General features: G+C 36.5%; 1 protein-coding gene across 1 annotated transcript in view; it reads left to right on the top strand.

Moving 5' to 3' along the window:
* Positions 1-269: 269 nt before the first annotated feature.
* Positions 270-23,311, top strand: part of LOC145982317 (uncharacterized) — a 40,333-nt gene continuing 17,291 nt past the window's right edge. Inside the window, exons 1-4 of the mRNA XM_083115878.1 lie at positions 270-685; positions 9,281-9,382; positions 16,730-16,925; positions 22,051-22,281. Of these exons, the coding sequence (XP_082972004.1) occupies positions 270-685; positions 9,281-9,382; positions 16,730-16,925; positions 22,051-22,281 (945 nt within the window). The remainder of the gene's footprint in view (positions 686-9,280; positions 9,383-16,729; positions 16,926-22,050; positions 22,282-23,311) is intronic.

The raw sequence follows: 23,311 nt of genomic DNA, 5'->3' as shown, positions 1-23,311 counted from the left end.
GAAATTTTTAAGACAAGTTAATTTAATTAAAATTGTGCTACTGCGTGTTCTGATAATATTCAAGGAACCTGCAAAATTATATATTTCTGATTTATTTGGACTCGATCAACACGGAAACATCCGTCATAAATGCTTATCGATATATCGTTTCCATGGTAACAGTGGAATATCGAAATCAATAAACTCTTCCTCGGTGATTGACAAGGAGCCATATCTAATTTTTTTTTTATCAACTTCAGAAAAAGGGAAATTTGTAATTTTCAACAAGAATGCCTTCAAAAAGGAAGTGTGCAAAATGTGCAAAAGGAAAGTGTCCAAAATGTTCAAAAAGGAAGTGTCGACAATCGCCAGAAAGAAAGCTTCCAGAATCTCCAGAAAAAAAGTGTCCAAATTCGCCAGAAAGAATTTGTCAAAAATGTTCAGAAACAGAGAGATCAAAATCGCCAGAAATAAAGCGTCCAAAATCGCCAGAAAGAAAGTGCCCAAAATGTTTGAAAACAAAGAGGCCAAAATCTCCAGAAAGAAAGTGTCCAAAATGTTTAAAAAGAAAGAGTCCAAAATCGCCAGAAAGAAAGTGTCCAAAATCTCCAAAAAAGAAGTGTCCAAAATGTTCAATAAGAAAGTCTTCAAAGAAAACGTCTTCAGAAGTAACGTCTCCAAAAAGCTCACTTCCTCCATTACCTTAGTAAGTATGTTAGAAAGTGTTTGAACATTTGAGGGGATAGGGAGTAAAACTTGATAACCCACATTCGGTTCAAATGTGAGTTAACAGGATTCAGTTGATGACTAGTCTAAAGTTACTGTACGATAGTGAATGAAGTTCATTCACTAGCAAGTTATGGCCAGATACACATGAGAACATCTGGGTAACCCATAAGTTAAATGTAATGAAGGCACTTTCACCTGATTTTTTCTGTTTCATGCTTTTGTCTTTGTCAAATTTCACTCCGGAACCACTCAATTATCTTCCTTGAATCTGTCTTTATTTTTTTAATAGTTGTAGCCTTATTACAATCACATAATCATATAAATGCATTTTCCAAGACCAGCCTGGAATTTTTTTTATTTTTTGTAAGAACGTGTGAGTAAACAGTTCTTGGTTCTGCAAAATATGATATTCAAGGTAGGGTGTCGGAGTGAATTTATAATTTTTAATTGAGTCTAAATTCTACTTATTTTCACGTTAAAGAAACATGTTTGTTACCAAGAATATTAGTGGTGACATGTGGCTTGTTGAAGTTAGCAAATGACCACACAAGAGTTTGTAGTGCAAATAAGGTTGTAAGGTAACATACTAATAATAGAAAACATAAAGTTTGGTAACAGTTTCATACATCGGAGACACATTTCTTCAATTTTACACAAGAAACTACTTACGGAAATGAGTTTCTCCAAGGTTTACAACGTTCGTCGAGGTATTTTCTTTCATCGTGGAATATATTTGACCGGGAAATCATGTATTTTTCAAGAAAAATATCTCACCGATGCACAATTGCCATTGCTTTCATTTACTTGCCCTACGACAACCGGATGCTGCGTATGTTTGATGATGTAAGCCCCTGTTAGTGTTTCAACCCCCCTTTTTTTTTACTATGCTTGCCTAAAGTAACCAAACCTAACCTAACCTTATCAGAAATGGTTCGTGGGGCTATCGGTCAGCTACCGTGCATAATGGTTCATGGAGCTATCTGTGAATGGTTCGTGGGGCTATCCGTGAATGGTTTGTGGGGCTATCCATGTATGGTTCATGGGGCTATCCATCATCTACCCTTGCATAATGTATAATTTCCACCGGTGACAAACACAATAGTAGGTATTTTTCGGTGAAGAAGGTTGAAACATTGCATACCCACAACTTGAGTCAAGATGTGCCCGCCATATTGTGTGTTCCAGAAGCAAAGAAAGAAATTTAAAAAAAGCATTCAGAATGTGAAAAATTGCGTTTTTTTTTTCGTGTAAAAAGCATACTGGCACCTTCAACTATGTTCCGCAATACACAATTGGTAAGTACAAATCATGTGAAACACAAAATATAGGATTTTAATGTGTCTCTAATGTGTTTAAATAGAAGAAAGTCATGAATGCAAATTGGATTCACACACTGTACGCTAATGAATTGCTAGTTGTGTTATTATAAAATATGTGTGCCTTCAACATGACTGACCATGCTTACAAATTTTTTAATTTTTTTAAATTTAATTATGAGATCCCTCAAACTTGGCCATTTAATGAGAACACCAGATAACATGTTGAAACGTCTTGTGAGTCATAGAACATGCAGTCGGTTCTCAAGGTTAACAGTTTCATTTCATATATCATTTTATGCTGTAATAATAGACTAATACTGCAGCTGCCTACACTTCATCATCATGTAAGTTGAGAGTCAACATTTTAGTGCTTAGCTTTAAAATATAAAGATAAAACAGTAGCTACATGTGTGCATTGTGTTATACAATTTTTACATTGAGATACTAGTGCTGTTTTCATTTTTCAAACGGCATCGGTCGATAGTTTTTATGATATGCAATGATGTACTTAAATATGAATTATTTCATATTGTGATATTATTATTGTTTTTAGTGACTTATGTGTTAAAATGAATATCAAATACTATAACCCTGCTAAAAAGTTTGAAAAATTGTGTGCAATACATGAACAAAAAGAGTATGAAATACTTCCAAAAGCATTTGAGGTTGCTTTTGGAACAAACATATCACATTCAGAGTTTTGGAAGAAAACAGTGCATGCATGCATGCTTTGCAATTGTGTCACATATACGAAATGTAAATGTTTGGAAAAGCCATTTCATGTGACACTTTAATGTTCTTGATTTTGCAATGGGCATAGATGAATATAAAGGTAACTGTTCGTTATATCAGAGACACATTAAAATTGGATATTTTGCATTTCATATGGTTCGTATTTACCAATTGTGTATTGCGGAACATAGTTCAAGGTGCCATTATGCTTTTTACACAAAAACAAATACAATTTTTCACATCGAAGTAGTTTTTGTTATTCCTTTTTTCGCATCTGAAACAAACAATATGGCATGCACAGGTTGACTACCATTGTAGGTATGCAATGTTTCCAACCTTCTTCACCGAAAAATATATACTATTGTGTTCGTCACGTGTGCAAATTGTACATTATGCACGGGTAGCTGATGGATAGCCCCACGAACCATTTCCGATAAGGTTTGGTTAGGTTAGGCAAGCATAGTTAAAAAAGAAGTGGTTTTACAAAGTATTTTTTCATGTATATGGATAATATTATGATTTGTTGGGTGGTTGTAGGAAGAACCATACACCTGAGTTCTGGTATGTGTCTCTGCCATTCACTGAATTTTTGTGATCATGGCAAAGTTCAGTTTATCTCTCCTTTACATGAAATGCATATCTATATGTAGCATATGTATAGATAGATGGTGATACCGAGTACCAGACATAACACTGGGGACAAAGTGTACCTCTGTGAAAATTACATTGATTTACTTTTTAATACATAGATTTAGATTTTTAATGTAGTATCCTGTTTGTTTCAATGGGTAGATGAAACGATTGGCTCTGAAAAATAGCTGCAACCATGAGATGGTTCACATCCTGGATTAGTTTCTTTCATCATTAGATAACATTGTATGCACACACACAAGTCCAAAAATTACGAAGACATTAAAAGCCTTAAACCAAACCTCTCTAATGTAGCAAAAATAATCACCTCTTAAAGTAAACCTTCTTTCAAAAATGTTGGGCAGGCCACTGACCAAAGATGTGGCAGTTTGTCATGATGGACACATTTGATATATCTGTTGTTTTTTTTTGTTGTTTTTTTTTATACTACATAACACTGAAGAAGATCCCAGTCATTTCTTGGTGCTTGCACAGGAAGGGGTGCTTTGAACCAATTTATTATTCTATCACAATGAAAATACAGATGTTACTAAACCTTTACTTTCTCATGCTGTAAGCTTGAACTTGTTGCGAAACATCCACATTTTTTAGCTGTAAAGAACCTTCGACATCCATCTGACATGATGGATAGCTCCTGGAGCACCAAAGCTTACACCACAAGGAAGTGTTCCTCGGAGAATAATTACAGAAAGTTCCAGTGTCTCTGTAATTCTCTCATTCATGGAGCATCAGAAGTTGACTTGTACAAATTCCATTACTAGTCACATGTTGCTCTGAATGGCTTCCAGCACCTCAGGATTCCTCACTCCGAGTTCAAAATTAGAGTGGTCAATCTTTGGCCATGAATGTCGACATAATTAAAAAAATAGTATATTAGGCACACCAGGTGTAGAAGGTTCCAATACCATGCATTGCATGAATATGGCAGATAGCATAATTTCCACGTGGTGCCAGTAAATACAAAAGTTGTTTGCCTAGGTTTTGTTCCATTGTCAAACATGCAAAGGTAAGATAAAAGTGTTCCCCTGTGCTTAGCACCATTCCACGAAGGCGTATAGTGGGTGCAGGTGTAACGCCCCACACTTTCTTGATCCGGTCATGAGTGGGGGTGATATGATCAGCACCATGCCCCTGACCGCCTTTACCCCCCAGGGTTTCCCCCAGGTACCCATGTTATTCGACGCTAGGTGGGCACCGGGGCCCCTTCCAATGTTAGAAAAGTTCCCGGATTTGAACCGGCCGGGGATCGAACCCGGGACCTTCATCATGGTAGTCAATGTCGTGTCAAAGCACATACTCCATTCAGATTCAGCCCGTTGGTAATACTAACTTGGCAATATCTAAAACAGATTTCCGTTGCATCTTCTTGTCTATGACAGTAATACCACATAGTTGATAATCAAAGTTTGGTCCTGATATTATTATTGGCAAGGTGATCTTCCTTTTCTTTTCCATATACATCTTGCATCAGTTTTCAGTCCCAGTGCACTATCAAGGAGGCTTTAGTTTTAAATGGAAAGTTTTCTTGTATGTTAGTGGCTGGTTTGGAGGGGATAGTTTGCTTTGCCTTCTTATGGATGAATGACTAAGTGTAAAATCTTCAAGATTTTGATCAACACTTTACATTAACAATGCAGCAGTTACTACCAAGGTTGCTTTTCTGTCACTTATTTTCCCTACATAGAGAGTTGGTGTGAAAACCAGAGGCATACTTCTTCTTATGTCACTTCTTGCACTTTTCTGTGTCTTGCTGATTTCGGAAGAGCTTTGATAATGAATATAATCTTCACTATCGTCATCAGCTTGGTTGACTAGAAGGTGAGCTCTGCCTTGCTGCGCTAGTGACTGAACTCCGGAAAACCTTATTTCCTTAACTAACCAAACACTGTTTAACTTGTAGAGATGTTAAACTTTTGACAAGTATTAATATTAGGATAATGGCATAATCCTTCTTATCGTTCATATGTCTATTCTGCTAACTTGCAATAGAAATTCGATGGTGTTGCGTGACCCCTAAATATTATTCAAAAAAGCTGAAATTTTGGATAAATCATGTTTATGTATATTGTAAAAAAATGAGAGGGTGAGAAGAGAGAAACTGATTTTTTTTTTTTTTTGAAGCACCTTAATATACATTCATATACTGGATGTTTCATAAATACTTGAGGCGTCCCAAATATTGATTGCATGTAAAGTATTGAACTTATGTTAATGAAACCAGTCCAGAATGAACGAGGCACTCAAACAGTTTTTGTAACACCTACAAATGTTCAACGTTTGCACCACGAGTGACGTGGCACCCATCAACATGATAGTGTACTTATTGCAACACTCGCATCAACATGGGCCTCTCAATAGTGTCTATGGTTGCGATGCACTCCCTTAGGGCTGCAATAGCACACAGCATCAGTGAGAAGAATACCCTGTCTTTGATGAAACCCCACAAAAAGAAGTCACACGTTATTAATTATTTATGAAACGCCCGGTATAAATGATCTGATTATGCAACGCAAATATAAATAAGAAAAATACCTGATTATTTAATTATTGGGGAGACACAGAGTGTAATAATAAGTGTAATATGTATGCAACACTTAATACATTTTTTCTGAATTATTTCAAGAGATACTCTAAATCTGACACTTGCCTTTGATTTATGCATACTTGCAACTAGATAGAACATAAGGTGCAGTGCAGTGTACACTTTAAATTTTATATTGTGAACCCATGGCAGCTGGTAACAACACAAATGACACCAAGATTAGTGTTATTTATGCATAAACATATGCCATTTAGTCCATTTGAGCTACACTGCCATTACACTTTAACATATTATTAATTCTTTTGAGTCCATGATGCAACAGCCCGTCGGTTCCAAGGCCTACCTACTGACTGCCGGCCTCATTCCCACATGCCACAGCCATGGACGTCCACAGGATTTTTTCCAGGGGGGCAAACGAAGACAATTTTTTCCCAAAAATAGTGCTGTTCCCTAAAAATCTTTGCTTAAATTTGAATTTATGGTGTTCATGCAATAATTAACACATATTATTGTGGCTAAAATGAAATTATATGTGTGAAATACATATTTTTTGGTTGACTTTCATTTTCAAGGGGGGGGGTATGGCACCCCCTTCCGGACGCCCATGGCCACAGCATAGGTGGGGATCATCTAATCAGTTACAGGTTGACCTGTAGTCAGGACGAAAAATCCCCAGTTGTTGTAGGTTTTCATGACTAGGTTTCACTACTCATTTATAGCTCCTCAGTTTCCTCGTGATGGTGAGTGGTCACCACTCCCATACACTGGCCAAAATCTCTGGAGAAAATTTGTGGTGCTTCCCCCGAAACTTGACATGCATCCTATTGCCCAAGTCCAATGCCTGACACCTTAGATTGCACAGCCACAGTGTGGGACAATATATTAATTATTAGCTACACAAAACTGCTATTTTCAGAAACTTATGACTTATTATGTTATCTGGAAGTTTTATGAAACATAGTTTTAAATGGGATTGATTTGGTCTATTTTACTTACCTGCCACTTTTGGCTAATTGCAAAGGTGAGGATGAATTATGATATGATGAAATTGATGAAGGAACACTCACAAAGAACACCCATGCCTGGAGGATCCAAACATTGGACTCCTGGCAATGTAACATGCTTGGCTAACCACTTTTCCATGGAGATCAGCAGTTTTAATAGGGATTTAAATCAGAAACTCTTAACGTTTGTGAAAGTAAGGTTTGAATAGCCACTCAATCTTGGTCCAGAGTAAAGCTTAGGGCGACAAAATGACAAACTAATTTCTCTAAGGATACAAATATGCTCTCACTGCCACCAGAAAATTTTGGCTGTGAACAGCTCCATTGACAATATGCATTGAAGATTTCATAGATTTAAAAAATATCAGAACAATGCAAGAACTTCATGGTCACTCACATCTCCCATGTCAAAATTCTCAACTACAAGCATTCATTGTTTCACCTGCTGGAATAATGGCACCAGCAGCATAATTTGTTCCAATACAGAATTGCTAGGGTCAACAGCATTTCCACTGTTAACACCCAATGCTTGTGATAATACTTTTATAATATTAACTAATATGATATAAACTGAAGAATAACTTACATACAACTTGATTTTAGATAAATTTCTGATTCCTTATTAACACTGCAGTGGTCACACAGAGAAAACACTCATCACTGATCAAAGCCCAACATGCTCTTACCCACATCTTCTTACAGCATTGATGCCAGAAATTATCAAATACATTTGATCTTGGAGCTGAAATCTGTTGTGTTTTCTTCGATCCAATCTATCCATATTATGTGAGCGTCTGGCCATACTCCAATTATATGAAACAAACCATAAGAAATAAATGCAACCTTTCATACTGGAGTGACATAAGCTGCACCTTTCACTTAAACTTGGCAGCTTCCTTAATAGTGGGATTTGAGTCATCTAGTTATGTCAGTCACACATATGCAGTGAATGCTTTTTTATAGACTGGAAGGATAGTACCAATTACTGAGCATGCAATTGGTGGTTTTGCCACTTGTCACTTTGCTTTAAAACAGCCACATCTTGTATCGCTTATTACTAGAAGCATGAATATATAGTTTTTGATGAAAATGTGAAATGACACATTGCAATATTCATTTTCATGTTTTTGAAATGTGTGAGGTGCATTTTCCTACCATATATTGTCACGAAATAATGCAAAATGAGCTGCAAAATGCGAAATAAACTCTTAAACATCAAATTTACAGTTTATTTACTGACACGACGCTTTCTGAAGTCTGAGTTATCCTTTGAGTTATGAGAATCCCAGAAAATTAATTAATTCTGCTGTAAATATTTGAGAAGTGAAAATGGACTCCTTTGCACTGGAATGAACTTAATTATCTGATTACTACATAAATATACTACTAGAAGGGAAATGTTTGTTTTGTGTAATAAGTATAGTTTTTAAATCAAATTTAGGAGTTTATTCATAATTTTAACACCAAAATGCCATTATTTATAATGCTTTTACTCCTGAAATGTGCCCAGTTTTTATACCAAAATTTTGACATTTTGTTTGCCATGAATAGTTATTACTTGTCACTTTGGTCTGAAACATCCTATTATTTGAAAAATCTGTATCAAATGCAGGAGTTTTGAAGGAATATTTTGTGGATATGCACTTTGGAAGGCAATTCAAGGACTGAGACTCTGCAAGTATATGGCTTTGGGCATTCAATATGGCATTAAAGGCTTTACAGTAGAAATTAATTAAAAGGCAGATCCCAGATCCTGGATGGGCATGGAACCAAAGAAAATTAAAAAATGTATTGCAATTGTGGTGTTTTAGGACAGATATGGTTTGATGTAAAAACAGTAATAATCCTCCACACAGGAATACAATTTCCCAACCTTTCCACACTCCCTTGAGGTAGAGGAAATGAGAGAAGAGCAGAGGAGAGGGGAAAGCAGAAGATGTGGTTCTATGTTGCTCAGGTAGTTTTACTTCCCATTTGAAGCAGGAAATCTGGACACTACTGATAGGACCTTTGACTTGTCTTATCAGTCTGACTTTTATTGTGGGGCCAGAATGATTCTGTTTTCTCTTTTTACCCATTTTGAACAATTTTAATATTTTGATGTCTTGATTCCTGCACATCTCTGAAGAAGGAACTGGAAACATTGGAAGGAAAATCTATAATTCTACCACCTACAAGTACTCTTTTTCATGTTTATGGACATGTTCTATTTTCTTGCTTTAATATATATATATATATATATATATATATATATATATATCATGTGTGTGTATTAATTGAATTCTGCTAGAAGAATTTGTGAACAGTGATACTTTCATTTTCAGCTATGGTGAAGAATGGGTAGGAGGATACGTCTTTACAGAGTTGAAGCCGAAAGAACCAAAGATCACTTACCTTACAGAGTACTACGAGGATTATGATTCATGGTTAGTAATTCTAATCCTTTTGTAATTTGTAGTCGCTAAATGCATCAGTGTAGCAGTAGAAGGAGCTATATATTTCTGTTGCAATTGAGTAGGAGGTAATGCTGTCTCATTTTTCACATATGTTCCTTATGCTTAAATTATGTACTGTTATCATGGGATTTCTCATACTGCAGTGTCCTCTACTCTTCCTCTGAGCCCCTCTATTTGAGATATATTATTGCTATACTTGCATTCTTGTTCAAAAAAATGAACTACAAGAATGACTGGCTTAGAAATGACATGCATATTCTATCTTGAACACTTGTGCTTTGTGATGTGCGGTGACTTAGGTACTTGAGGTAGCAACTGATTATGGGTAATCTTTAAATCATCATGCACCCCTTTCCCCTCTGCTCACACACCCAAATGCATAGATTGCAGTGTTGTTAAGATACAAAAGAAAGAATTTAGCTATTTCGAGGAAGTGATAATTTAGCACGAAATCTGAATTTGATGTATCTTCAAATATGTGAATCCCCTATGAAGTTTCATGTATTAATTAATTATGAGAGTTAAATATGCTTTGCATCTAATGTTGTAGCAGATAAGACCTTACTGTCACAATTAAATATATGTAACAGAGATGCTAAATAAACAAACAAACTGGAAAGGGGTGTTATGGTGGTTATAAATTCTCCTTTGGACTTAATTTTCTTACAAAAGAAAACTAATTGTAATTATTTTGTCCCATTTTCTACTAATGTTGACATTCAAAATACTTATTCAGCAGCCTGACCTTCTTTAAAAACTTTCTGGTTGAGCCTATGCATGGAAGCCCACAGACAGAAAGAGACAAGAAAGTAATTTTCAGAAAGTGCTCTTTGAAAACAATGAGCACATTGAAGAAAGACCTTGAGTTCAAATTCCATGTTAATGACTGCCCCTCATCACTACCATGAGTTTGTTAGCCATTTTTATTCTCACATTGCATTTGAAATTCAAAAACCAGAAATCTGATGTGAAATGGCAAAAATGTAAATTAGCACAGCAAGAAAACAGAGGAGGTTTTGTGAAATTTGCTTTTTTTGCAGTTTTTCACTGGAAATGTATTCCATTATTTACCACAGACCATGTACAATACACACATCCCCTCACTACTACACATACCCATATTTCAGATTCTTAGGATTATCAAAATGTATTTATCAGCTCTTGTACTTGTGGGCAAGAAATTTGTGTATTTAAAGATAATACAACTAAAATGAACAATAGAGGTTTTTGTCACTTTTTACTTTTTATAATTACATTTCTATTGGGAAAAAAGGAACTGTTTCCAGTAATTTGTTTGCACACAAAATACTTACTATCTCATTTCATGAAAATAACACTTGAAACCATGTGCTATTATGCATATACACAATGTGTAAAATTTGTGGTGTAAATATTGGAAGTACTCTCCTGAGTTTATCGGATGAAATGAAAGGGAATTGGGGGAAAGCAATAGATGGTGATAGATTGGTTTAGTAGAAACCATGAGCTTTCAACCATTGAACTGCCTGGCCAGTTAAAGGCAAGGGAGAGGGGGAATTAAAACAGAAATCTTCCCCTTTTCTTTCCACCGCAGCTTCTACCTGAAACTGGTCAGGCAGTCAAAAAACCTGCTGGCGTAGCTCCTTCCAGCCTGCCTGCTGATTGTATACTCAAAATCAAATGAAAGGCCTCACCTCTTATTACACCCAAAGAAGAAAGGAACAAGATATTTAATTGGAAACAGTGCACCGTAAATACCCAAAGTGCATGCAAGACTGGGGGAGAGAGCTGCACAGCCCTCAAGGTCATCAGCAACCAGAGAGAACAAGCAATGTTAGCCACGAGTCTTCAAGGAAGTAACACAGTGTTTCGTTCTGAAGACATTTGGTCATGGGAATATTTTTATTTCTTTTTGTCATTTTGAGCTCAAAAGAAACCAGCTTCTGAGCTGACGATTTATTCCAAAGATATATATTTACGTACTCCGTTGATGCATATTGGCTGTTTGTTTCTTCGTTATTTTGTTATTGTGGTTGTCATTAGCTCTAAAACAAGTATAGAAACAGCAAAGAATGTCATTGTATTCAGCAAGTGATAGTGATGTATTATCTTTATTTCATGACCATTCTCTACCATTCTTGGTTAATTTCAATTACGAATATGAACAATAGAATGATGAAATAGATGATTAACACAATAAGATCTTCAAGTATTACCCAAGGTTCGAACATAGGGTCCCTGTGTGTCCATCAAGCAGTGTGTCAATCACTCTGTCATGGAGGCCAGCAATAGTGAAATAATGATTTGAACAGATAACCTGGGATTAGAACATTTTAAGAGTTTAGGCAGATTAACAATCCACGTCAATCAACAACAATTCCACCTGTATTGTATGACACATGGTTCTGACCTGACAATTGAATGTGTTCCTGGCCTCATTAATATATCTTGTCATCATAGTTCCACATAGCCATGTGTAATGTGACGCTCGTTGTGCAGTCGATTTTTAATATTGCCATTAAAGTTCCAGAGTTTGATTCGTGGCCTAGGCATGGGTGTTCCATATGAGCATCCCTTCATCAGTTTCATTCATTCTTCACTCACCCCCTCATTGTTGTGACTAGCCAAAAGTTTTGTAAATAACAAAAAAATCCAAATACAATTGAGATGCAACTACCATATTTCTTACATATTTATTTTATATTTTTTACACAAAAAATCTTTCCTCCCCGATGTCATAGTGGTAACTTCATCATCTTGTAATCAAGGGGTCCTAGGTTCTATACCCGGTGGAGGCACATTGCACAGTGGTTTGGATCCCAGCTTAAACTGTAGGTCCAATCCTGATCAGAATATCTGTGCATAAAGTGGACTTAAATCAACAAGTCAAACAAGGAAACACAGGAAATCTTAAGTTTGTTTGCTTTGGAAAAAAACAAACTATTGATACATTTTTAATGAGATGCAATATCCAAAGAATATATGTGCAGTGACAAGAGTAAAGAAGCTAGTCATGTCTGGAATTTTGACATTTTTAATGTTTCTTTCATATATTCATTGTTAACCTGGTTCATTCCGATGACTGCATTTAATTGATGGGAGCAATAAAAATACATCCAATTTAAAAACAGCCCATGTGCACACACATAAACACACACACAGACACATAGGGAGTAACACATACAATTCTTCCGTAATTTCCCAGTTAATGTCTGACAAGATTCCAAGAGAAAACTCACAGAAACAAGTTTGCATGTATTGCCTGCCTACACCTAAGGCTCCATGTTTCAGGATAGTGATGGCCTTGTCTGAAACAACCTTCCTTCCCTCAAGCTTTAATCACAATACTGGAGTAATGAAGTATTTCTAACTCCCTTCTGTAAGAGGAGTGGCCTCTCTTCTGGTTTCATCTGTACTGAGGGTTAAAAAGCACTTGAGGTTGAGTTGAGTTAAGTTAGTGTTTTAAGTCCACTTTATGCACAGTAAGGCTAATTGGGACTGGACCTACAGTTTAAAGTGGGATCCAAACCACTATGTGCCTCTACTGGGTATCAAACCCAGAACCCCTTGATTATAAGGTGACAGCGCAACCACTAGGCCATCGGGGAGGCCCTAAAAAGCACTTGAAAAATAGTGTTGCATATGAACTGTGGCTTCGAGAAGACAATAAGTATTGTGATTTGAAAATAATTAGACATATGAAATTGATTGATCTATCACTGCTAAACTTGCTACTCCTCAGTGCATGTCGCTGCTTGTGCTCTTTTGGAGGTGATACAGCAAGTGGTAAAACCATATAAAAATATTTCACTTTAGTAGCATATTAAAAGTTGAAATGAAATTGTGAGATTTAGTAGCATGATTAACATGAATAAAACATGATGTAATTTCGTGTGTATGTATATGTGTGTGGATATCAAATGTGTATTCAGTTTTTTTCATTATATGTCAGCCACGAATGTCTGAGAGTACATTGGAGTGTATTTGAAACATAAAATTCTCTCTAGAATGTTTTCCTGTGGAAACCATAAAATTGTATTCTCAGTTATTCATTAATATACATACAGTATGTGCGTTAGGATTATTGATGGTTTTGTAGTGGAACCAAAATTAGTTCTTTCATAAATCAAAGTTCATATAGACATTTATATAATTTCATCTTCTGTGTAAGGATGAAAATATCTCATTTCTAAATAGGGTGTAATTGCTTGTATTCACATGCATACACCCCCCCCCCCACACACACACACCTGTGTGGTAGTAATGAAACAATGCCTTATATTTTAAGGATAGATTGTTACAAGTTGTAACATTGAAATAAACGTCACTTTCACAAAAGATACATTTTGACAGAGCTGTGAGTATTATCAGTGGTGAACATGCCATATTCTCAGGGGTTGTGAATGTTACCCCTGTCCAGAGGGTGGGTTTTAGGTGATGTTGAACATTTTGGTCAAGATGTAGGATGTGAAAAGGATAATAAAGTGTTATGAGTGACAGTACCAAATATGTGTTTACATTGCAGTTAATTTGAATTGAATTGAATTGAAAAGTCTGTTTATTTACTACAGAGTGAGATTCAGCCTTTACTGTGTGCCGTACCAATAGATGTTGATCAGCAGGGGTTCCATGTCAATGTCTGCCTGTTGCACCATAGTGCATTGCTGTCACCCTGAATTTGCTTCCAAAGTAAAAGTGCATTAGCATTGATGATCATTCACTACACATATGATGCTAGTAATGCATGTGTGTGTGTGTGTGTGTGTGTGTGTGTAGAAACCATGCAAATATTCAATTTTCACTGAAAACTGAATATATCATATCCTCCAAAAAACACAAACATTCAATATAACATATTTATGTACAGTGGTCAGACGCAAGAAAATGTTCTGTGGTGAGGCTTCTCTAGTTTGTCTGTTGCTTTTCTATATGTTTTGGTACCATTACACAGCTTTTGCACTGATTTATTTATGAGCCCCCCCCCCCTTTTATCTCTAAATTTGGCCCTTTCCAATAGCATAGTAGTAAAGCTGTCATCTGTATCATTAAATTGACTTTTAACCTCAACCCTGTTTTTTTGGCGGTTTTTTTCTCATGCAGCCTGATATATCTCCATTTTGATGTATTGGCATCAGCCAATTTACAGAAATTTACCTTAATAGAACACTTCACAAGTCGGGTTTGAATTTTTTTATGTCCACTTTATGCACAGGTAGGCCATGGAAGTCCGGAAGAGGGCAAGGGGAGCCATGCCCCCTCCCTGTGGAAAATGAATGTCCACCTCAAAATTATATATTTCACAAATAATTTAATTTCAGCCACACTAATTTATGTTAAGTATTATAAATACCAGTGACGTGCACTGAGGAGTAGCTAGTCTAGCAGAGATAGATCAATCAATCTCACATTTCGAATTATATTCAAATCACAATATTTATTGTCTTGTTAAAGCCACAGTTCATATGCAACACTCTTTTCCACGCGCTTCTCGTCCATCGGTGCGGGCAAGGCTGGCTGGATACCCTAGCTCGCTCTTCTTCCGCCAGACTAGTTTCCAGGTAGAAACGACCGGCCCAAAGAAAATGAAGATTTCTACCTCTACCTCCCTTGCCCCCTCCCCCCCCCCCGCTGCAATGGTTGAAAGCCCGTGCTTTCAGGTCCCCTAGTCTATCTCCTATAGGACAGATAGGGGATTGGTTTCTCATAGATGTTTTGTAAATCCTCTAAAGAATTCAGGGTAAAATTTTCTGCAGTACTTATGTTCTCTATTTACACAACCTTTTACACATACAATATGTATGTATAATATGGGATGTAGTTTTATTATTTATGAAATGGGAACGTGTTATGTGCAGACAATAATGTTATGCTTTCTTTTTTTTTTTCAAGTATGGAATATATAATCATTAAATTACAAATATGTGCTCGGGCACTCTCTCACTCTCGTTTTGGTAAATATACTACTCTTGGCCTCTAACAGTCATAAATACGGATGTATTTATTTGGGCAAGAGAACGCGCGTTCATATTGCTGTTGGTTTGGTTTATTTTAATTAGCTTTTCTGCGAAAATGAGGATGAGTGATGAGATGATATGATGAAATTGATGAAGGGACCTCATATGAACAATCCAGGCCCGGATTCGAGCCGTTGATGAGTGTGCATTCTTGTCCTATGTCTTGTACTCTGCAGTGAATAATGAAATAATTTGGAATGAAAAATGTATTTCTGAACTCAAAAAGCTAAATGAATATTATTGAAGAAACTACAAAAAAAGTGTGTTTTGTTACCTGTTTTGTTTCTGTGCATAAAGTGTACTTATAACACCAAATCAACCAACCGTGGGGGAGTCGTTATCACAGCGCGCTACGACACCAGGAATTCCGAGTTCGAACCCCTACCTGGGCATGGGTGTTCTTTGTGTTTGTCCCTTCATTAATTTTATCGTATCATCTTCGCAATTAACCAAATATGAGAAAAAGCGACGCTATATAACAAAAATTAAATCATTGATTGATTGCTTGATTTGGTTTATTTTACTTCGCTTTTCCACCACTTTTGGCTAATCGCAAAGATGAGACGATAAAATTGATGAAGGGACACACACAAAGAATACCCATGGCCAAGCCGAGATTCGAACCCAAATCGTTTTTTATTTTCGAATGTGGGCGGCGTTTACGTGTACTTTTTTTAGTACTCGTTCATCATTTTGCAATCTTTTTCTGTTATTGACATTCCTTTTTTTAGGAATACTAGACCCTAAAGGGGGGGAGGGGTGTGACCCACACCAAACCCCCCCCTTGAGCACGTCACTGACTGCTACCCCAAGTGTCAACGTCACCGCACCTCACTGATAAATACATTGAAGGAACATGATAATTTCAGACTGAAATAGTGTTGTTTTTTATGGGCATCACCATTATGGGTAAAAATATGCCTCCTTTGCCCCCCTCCCAGAAAAAAATTACCTTTGCTTGCCCCACCCTGGAAAAATCCTGCACATGTCCATGAAGTAGGCTAATTGGTATTAGACCTGCAGTTTAAAGTGAGATGTGCCTCCATTGTGCATTGAACTTGGGACTCTTTGTTGATAAGGAAACTATCTTACCACTTTCACAAGGTGATATTCAGAAAATTTGGTGTAATGCATTTTCCATCACTGCAGTGCAGTCTTGTGAGTGCCATTCAATATGAAGTAATAATAATCATTTAACATGTGTGTTTTAAAGTTTTATAGCATGTTGTATCCTCTGGGTAGCATTGTGGAGCAATAGAGTGAATGTGGAGAAGATAGAAAAGTGTGTGTATGTTTTAATACAAATAGTTGTTTTCTGTTTCAGGGCCAAAAATAGATTTGTTGAAGGTTTTGAAAATAGACATACTCTGTATGCAGATGTTCAGGAAGACTTACAGCAACCTTCAGTGGAGCATGTGAAGTACAGCATGAAAGGCCCCTTCAATTTTGGTTTGAAATCAAAGCGCAAGAATGACAGGCCTTTGAGGTACATTGATATTGAATTTGACAGCCAATGCCAGGTATGTGCTTTTTCTACTTTTAATACTACTACTACTACTACTACTAATAATAATAATAATAATAATAATAGTAATGTAAATGTAAGAAATTCATTACATTGTTCATGCCATAAAATGTTGCAGACACTGAAAGAAGTAACTTGGAGGTAGATTAAGCAGATTTTCAGTTGTTTTCTCACACATTTTTAATTGAGCAATGAAATATTATATAATTGGCAGTATTATTGCACTTATTACTAATTAATTATAAATTGTTATTATTTTTTACCTCAGTAGACATGAATAGTAAATGGTGTTTTAATATATCCTTACCAATTGGAAGGTGTGTGTGGTAGGAGGGGCAGGGGGGGGGCAGAAATTCAAGTTTTTATCTTCGCTTCTTGCTTTGCATCACAGATTAATAAATATTATATGTTCATAATTATCCAAAATTGTGAGGAAATTGAAGTAAAATAAAACAAATTAATCAATCAATTGATATTTGATATTATAAACTTCTGTTGAAAGTGTTCCACATACATCCAGTCTTACCGTAATTACTGTCACAAGGTTTTGAATAAAAACAGCAGGTACTTTAAGATATTGTAATATACCATGCATATGTGTTACATTGATATATTGTGTAAACAAAACACTAATCATTGTTCAAAAAGACCACTATTGACCTGCACCCATGCTATAAAACTCTGTTGCCACTCATCGATTGAATTACTCACTGAATCCACAAGGAAATCTCCCATCACCTTCACGAGATAGTGCTTCAAATAAGCAATACTGGGGTGTCTCTTTGTGCAAGCCATGTCTTGAACCATGGACCACACAATTTTAAGTCCATATATTTCAGGTCTGGACTGTCATGTGGCCAATGTGAGTGGGAAATGAAATTGGGCACATTTGTCTCAAGCCACTCCTGGGTAGCTCAAGCCTTATAAGCTGATGTAGAAAGAATACTACTGAAAGATTCAATCATGATCATAAAAGAGATCCTTAACCATTGTGTCCAGGACTGTCTCCTGGTACACTCTGGCTGATGTCCACCCCCCTTTCATGCAGAAATGCAGCTCAGTGATGTCATCATAACTCACCCCAACCACATCATGATTAAAGCATGCTGGCTCATCACGATTAGCCGAAAGTAGCAGAAATGCGACACTAAATAACAAAAAATCAAATCAAATAGAAGCACTATGGTGACCCCTCACACTAGCTTATTGTGAACTTGTGCCATAGGCTAGACCTTGTCATTCTGCAAGTTCCTCTCAACAGTAAAAATGTTTTCATATTTGAACTTACGTGCCCACTGTTGGCATAAAGCTTGAGTAAGCGCTTTGCTTTTATTGCCCTCTGACACTTTAAATCAGCTGGGAGAAAGTGACCTATACTTTTTTTGTAAGCTTTCAGTCCTAGGTCCCTTCATATCACATGAGACATTGACATTTTGGAGATGTTCAGGTCACGAGCCATCACTGATTGATTCTGTACAGGATTTCTTCACTGATTTCACCAATGGAACAGTCCTTAAGGTGCATGGCTGTTCCAGCCTGGGCCTGTAAGTCACTGTTCCAGTATCAATGGAACACTGTGTGTTATGATAGATCAACCTTTTGGAGATTCAAAGCTTCTGGGGAGTCTTGAAAATTTCACCCACTGGCTTCCCCATTTCATGGAGTGCTGCAACAGCCACATGATTTTCATAATTGCCCCGTTCCATCATGGAAGCTAAACATGAACATTCTTTCACTTCTGTAACTCAACTAGCAATTACTTAGGACTTAAGTGTTCATTCTCGCTGGGGTAAGTTGATGACTTTGCATATCACATTCCAAAGTTGTAACAGTATTGATAGTAAGACTGCTGATATGATGTGTTTCGAATTCATTTTGTTCCTTGTAATACAGTGTGAAACTCCCACAAAAACCTTAGTCCTTAGTTATGTGTCGAAATATGTTGTTTTATTCTTTTTGATAAACTACTGTAGAAAATTTATTTATTGGCCTATTGATAATCAATATTCTACTGATCCAACATAAAATTGCAAGTCTTCCTTGAATGCTCCATGAATAAATTCATTCACCTCCTTAATTAATGTATATAGCCAAGTATTTGAAATGGGTTTTGCCATTGAAAAGGAGCTGCATATTTAGGCATTTACTTTACAAAACCATGACATGAATTATACGTTTTTATACATAAAAATAACAACAAAATGAAGGAATATTGCACTACTGCTACTACTATTGGACAGACTATTTATAAATATATTGGTAATATTACTGATACAACAGTTACACCATTTACCTATGCCTATTGGCCAATACCTAGTACCAAATAATCTGTACCATCACTAAACCATGTTCGTTTGAACCTTTCACCTTGCCTGTGCTAAGGATCACTCGACAATCCCTGTACCAATCGGAAACCAGGGAAAATGTCATGAGCTAGATAAGGAGTGAATGGTAAGCAGAGAAGCCGTGCCTATGTATGTGATGTTGCCAGTTCTTAGTTTATTCCTCACAATTATTGTGGTAGTGGTTAATGCATTCCTGTATAGCTTATTCACTTTCTCCAACAGAAGTCATTGACATTAAACAGTGACAACATCATGTGGCTTATGCTAGGAAGGTTAATGTTCAGCAAGCGTGGGAACAGTGATAGCTTATGTAAAACACAGTTTAATCATAATAAAGAAGGGGAGGATGGTATGACTATGAGGAAAAATGGAGGATCACTGTAAAATGTATTTAAAATAACATTGTGTATTGAGCAAAATGGAAAAAATGTGAGGATTCTGGAAAACTCGTGTAAATCTCAGGGAAAATACATTTAGAGTTCATTTGGGAACACTGAAGGTGTTTCTGAGTTGACAGCTGAGTTCTTGACATGGTGCTCAAATTGTCGAACTAGAGGTTGGAGCAGGGATGTAAAACATTTTGCAGGGTAGTAGGCTGGACTGTCTGGCTATAGCACTGACAATGGGTGTTAATGGGACCCTTGTTTTGTGTATTTGTGTATGTTCACCAGAGTCCTGGTGAAAGACACATTTGAACTTCTGGGAAACATCTTTCCGCCAGCCATAGTAGATCTCTTCCACCACATGCTCTATTACATATATTTCTCTCTACAATTGCAAATATTATGAACAAACCAATGACCTCACCACTCTCGCCGGCAGTTGCTAACTTCTACATGGGACTTTTTAACAACAAACACTGACAGATGCCCCACACTCACCAACCTGCTTCTACAGATATGTGGATGACACTTTTGTTATTTGGCGACATGGAATACTGGCACTACACAACTTCTGGATTTCATCAACAACCACCATTCCATCATCAAATTTACCATGGAGATAGAAGAAGATGGCTGCCTTCCATTCCTGGACATCCTACTTTGCCACATACCTGATGGCACACTTGGAAATAGTGTGTATAGAAAACACACACATGCCAACCTGTACCTAAATGCCCAGAGTTTTCATCACAAGGCACAAAGTCTTGTCATCCTGAACACTCTGACCCACAGGACAGTAACCATATCAGACCAAGAAAATTTACAATCCGAATTCACCCACCTTAGAACCACACTACAACAGAATGGATACAACATCATAGATATCAACAGGTTACTTACCAAGGCAGTTGCATTCCAGCGGGGACCAGCCATGGGTAATGTGGCCCTTAGAAGAGGTGATTTGTCACAACCTCGGACAGCCAAAAGTGGGAATGTGCCAGTTACAAGTAAGGATCCTTCAGTGCACAACACAGGAGAGGAACACCCCATTACAACTGTTATCATTTATTCTACATGCCACCATGAAATTAAGAAGATTTCTTACTAGGCAAGAAAGATGACTTGGAACTCTGTACTCCAGGGGTATATCACATATCCTGTGAATGTGGGACACCATATATATTAGAAAGAGGATGCACCATTAAATGGTGATGCAATGAACATCAATGCACCATCAGACTATTCCAAACAGAAATGTCAGGACTAGCAGAACAAACCATCACTGAAGGCCACAGAATTACATTTTCAGACAACAAAATCATAACCAAATGTACTGACATAAGAGGAAAGGAACCCATAGCCATTGCATGGGAAAACCCGAATGTGAACGAGGACATGGGACTCCAACTCAGCCTGGCATGGAATCCATTTCTCCATAAAACCAAGACATCAGCCAATAGAACACCAGGATTCAGAACAAACCAATCACAAGACAGGACCTAAGCTACCATCTTAATACATGCATATTTAACCTCATCCTTGGTCTCTATTTGATTTTCCCTGAGATGAGGGCAAAGTATGTGCTTGAAATATTGGAAGCTAATGGCGATTTATCCTGGCTGGAAACCCAAGAACAATTGTTCGAATCACATCGTTGGCATCAGAGAGTGTTGAAATTTGAAGAAAAGCTGGTTGTTATCCATCTCAAAGTACAATGTTGACAAATATAATTTATTACATGATATTTATTGAGACTTGCCGTACAAACAAATTCAATAAACTGATGGTTTTTGGATAGAACTTGGAGGTGAAGAAAGCAATGGAACCCTCCTCTGAAATCTGCAAACAGCACAAAAGTTAAGTCCTAAAAGCTTTCAAACTGGAAATACTATTTTTTTATTAATATGATACATGATTAGTAAATGAGCAGGTGCATTTTATTCCTATTGTAATGACCTGTGATGCCAGCTAGATTTGTAAATTTAATTTGAAGCCTTTACTTCCACATGAGCAATAATATGTGCAATGAGGTTGGTATTACTTTCCTGTTAGTTCGAAGCTTTCTGGAATGATCTTCCATTTATAGTTATGAGAAGAATGCACGATTGAAGTGCAAGTTCTCTTTTGTTTGTAGTGTTGTGAATTTACCAATTTGTAAGTAAGCAACACTTCAATGTAAAATAGCTTTGCTTCTTATAAGAGCAGAATATTGACAAGAAAAACATTTCTTTTCCACTCATATTTTATGTTTGTGCATATTTTGATATCTTCATCCTGTGTCCCTGACATGATATATGATTGTAACAACAACACATATTTGTCATCTGACACACTTGAAGATATCTATTAAATAATATTGGATTTCAAAAATGTGTACATTTTACTCTTACAGCGTATTTCAGAATTTGTCTTTAGGAACAGATTCACACATTGGATAAAGGTGTTTGTGAAAGTGTACGAGCCACAGAAGGTGTATGTGGATCATGAGCTCTATCCTGATGTGAGCTCTATGTATGTATTTCGACCATCCAGATGGAGACTGAGCATTCCAAAGAAAGTCCTCATGGAATCACCATTTTATGAACAGGATGGTTGTCAATGTATCAAAGTTAGTGCATCTGAGGTGAGTTTATGTATACACAGCTTCACTTGTTTTTATTTCATGGCATACTACACACAAAAATTGAAATGTTGTCATTCTGCAGACTTAACAACACATGTTTACATTGTGGGGAGAATCTTCTAGCTGAGTTTGGATTTTAAAAGCCTCTAACAGTTATCTACATTCTCATTAAACCTGACCCAATACCGATGCTGATTAAATGGAATTGGATGATATCAGTGTCATCAGTATCAGAAAGTATTGATTCAATTTTAATCACCCTTACCAGCTATTACTTTTTCGGAGACTGGGTATTTTGAGTTTGCAAGAATTTGCATTACACTTTTGCAAAGTTTCATTAACAAACATGTAAATTATGCCAATAACTTTATTAAATTCTTTACCAGTATTATGTGGCAAAGGTGCATTTCATAATTAAATTTTAACTATGAGAAAGAAAAATAATCTTGCAAGCAAGGATCTTAGTGTGAATATAGTATTTAGTCACTTGACTCATATAGTAAAAGTCTCCCAATTGGACAAGTGTTTCAGAGAAATGATGGGCCCGGGACTTGATGTTGTAACATGTTTTTTATTTGCCATCAGAACGAATACTGGGCTGAGATCTTTATATATCCGATGAAAATTAGCCGAAAAAGATGAACGACAAGGCATATTTTGACACATATTACCAATTTTGCATTTTTACAACATATTTCTTCAACTTTCTCACAATAAGACATATTTCTGTATAATTTGGTAATTGTCTTGCATATAATCGATTATTTTATAATTTATTCCTTGTACCTTTAATGCAATGACTAATTTATATTATCACTAGTAGGATAAGGAAATTGTGGACAAAAAAAATAAGAGCAGATGCAGTATTTTCTTACTAACTAGTACAGAAAGTAAATTTTACGAAATGTATTTTTATTTGTACAAAATTGTGTATCGAGGGTGCAATTGTCCTATGTGACCCCTGCAGGTGCTCTTGGCTGTCTGGAAGAAATAATGCAAGAAAGACGTGAAAACAAAGAATACAAAATGT

This window comes from Lepisma saccharinum, chromosome 2, assembly GCF_977018435.1.
Source record: "Lepisma saccharinum chromosome 2, izLepSacc3.1, whole genome shotgun sequence".
NCBI classification, from domain to species: Eukaryota; Metazoa; Arthropoda; class Insecta; order Zygentoma; family Lepismatidae; genus Lepisma; species Lepisma saccharinum.
The sequence above is the reverse complement of the archived record's forward strand: the minus strand, read 5'-3'. Positions and strand labels throughout refer to the sequence as shown.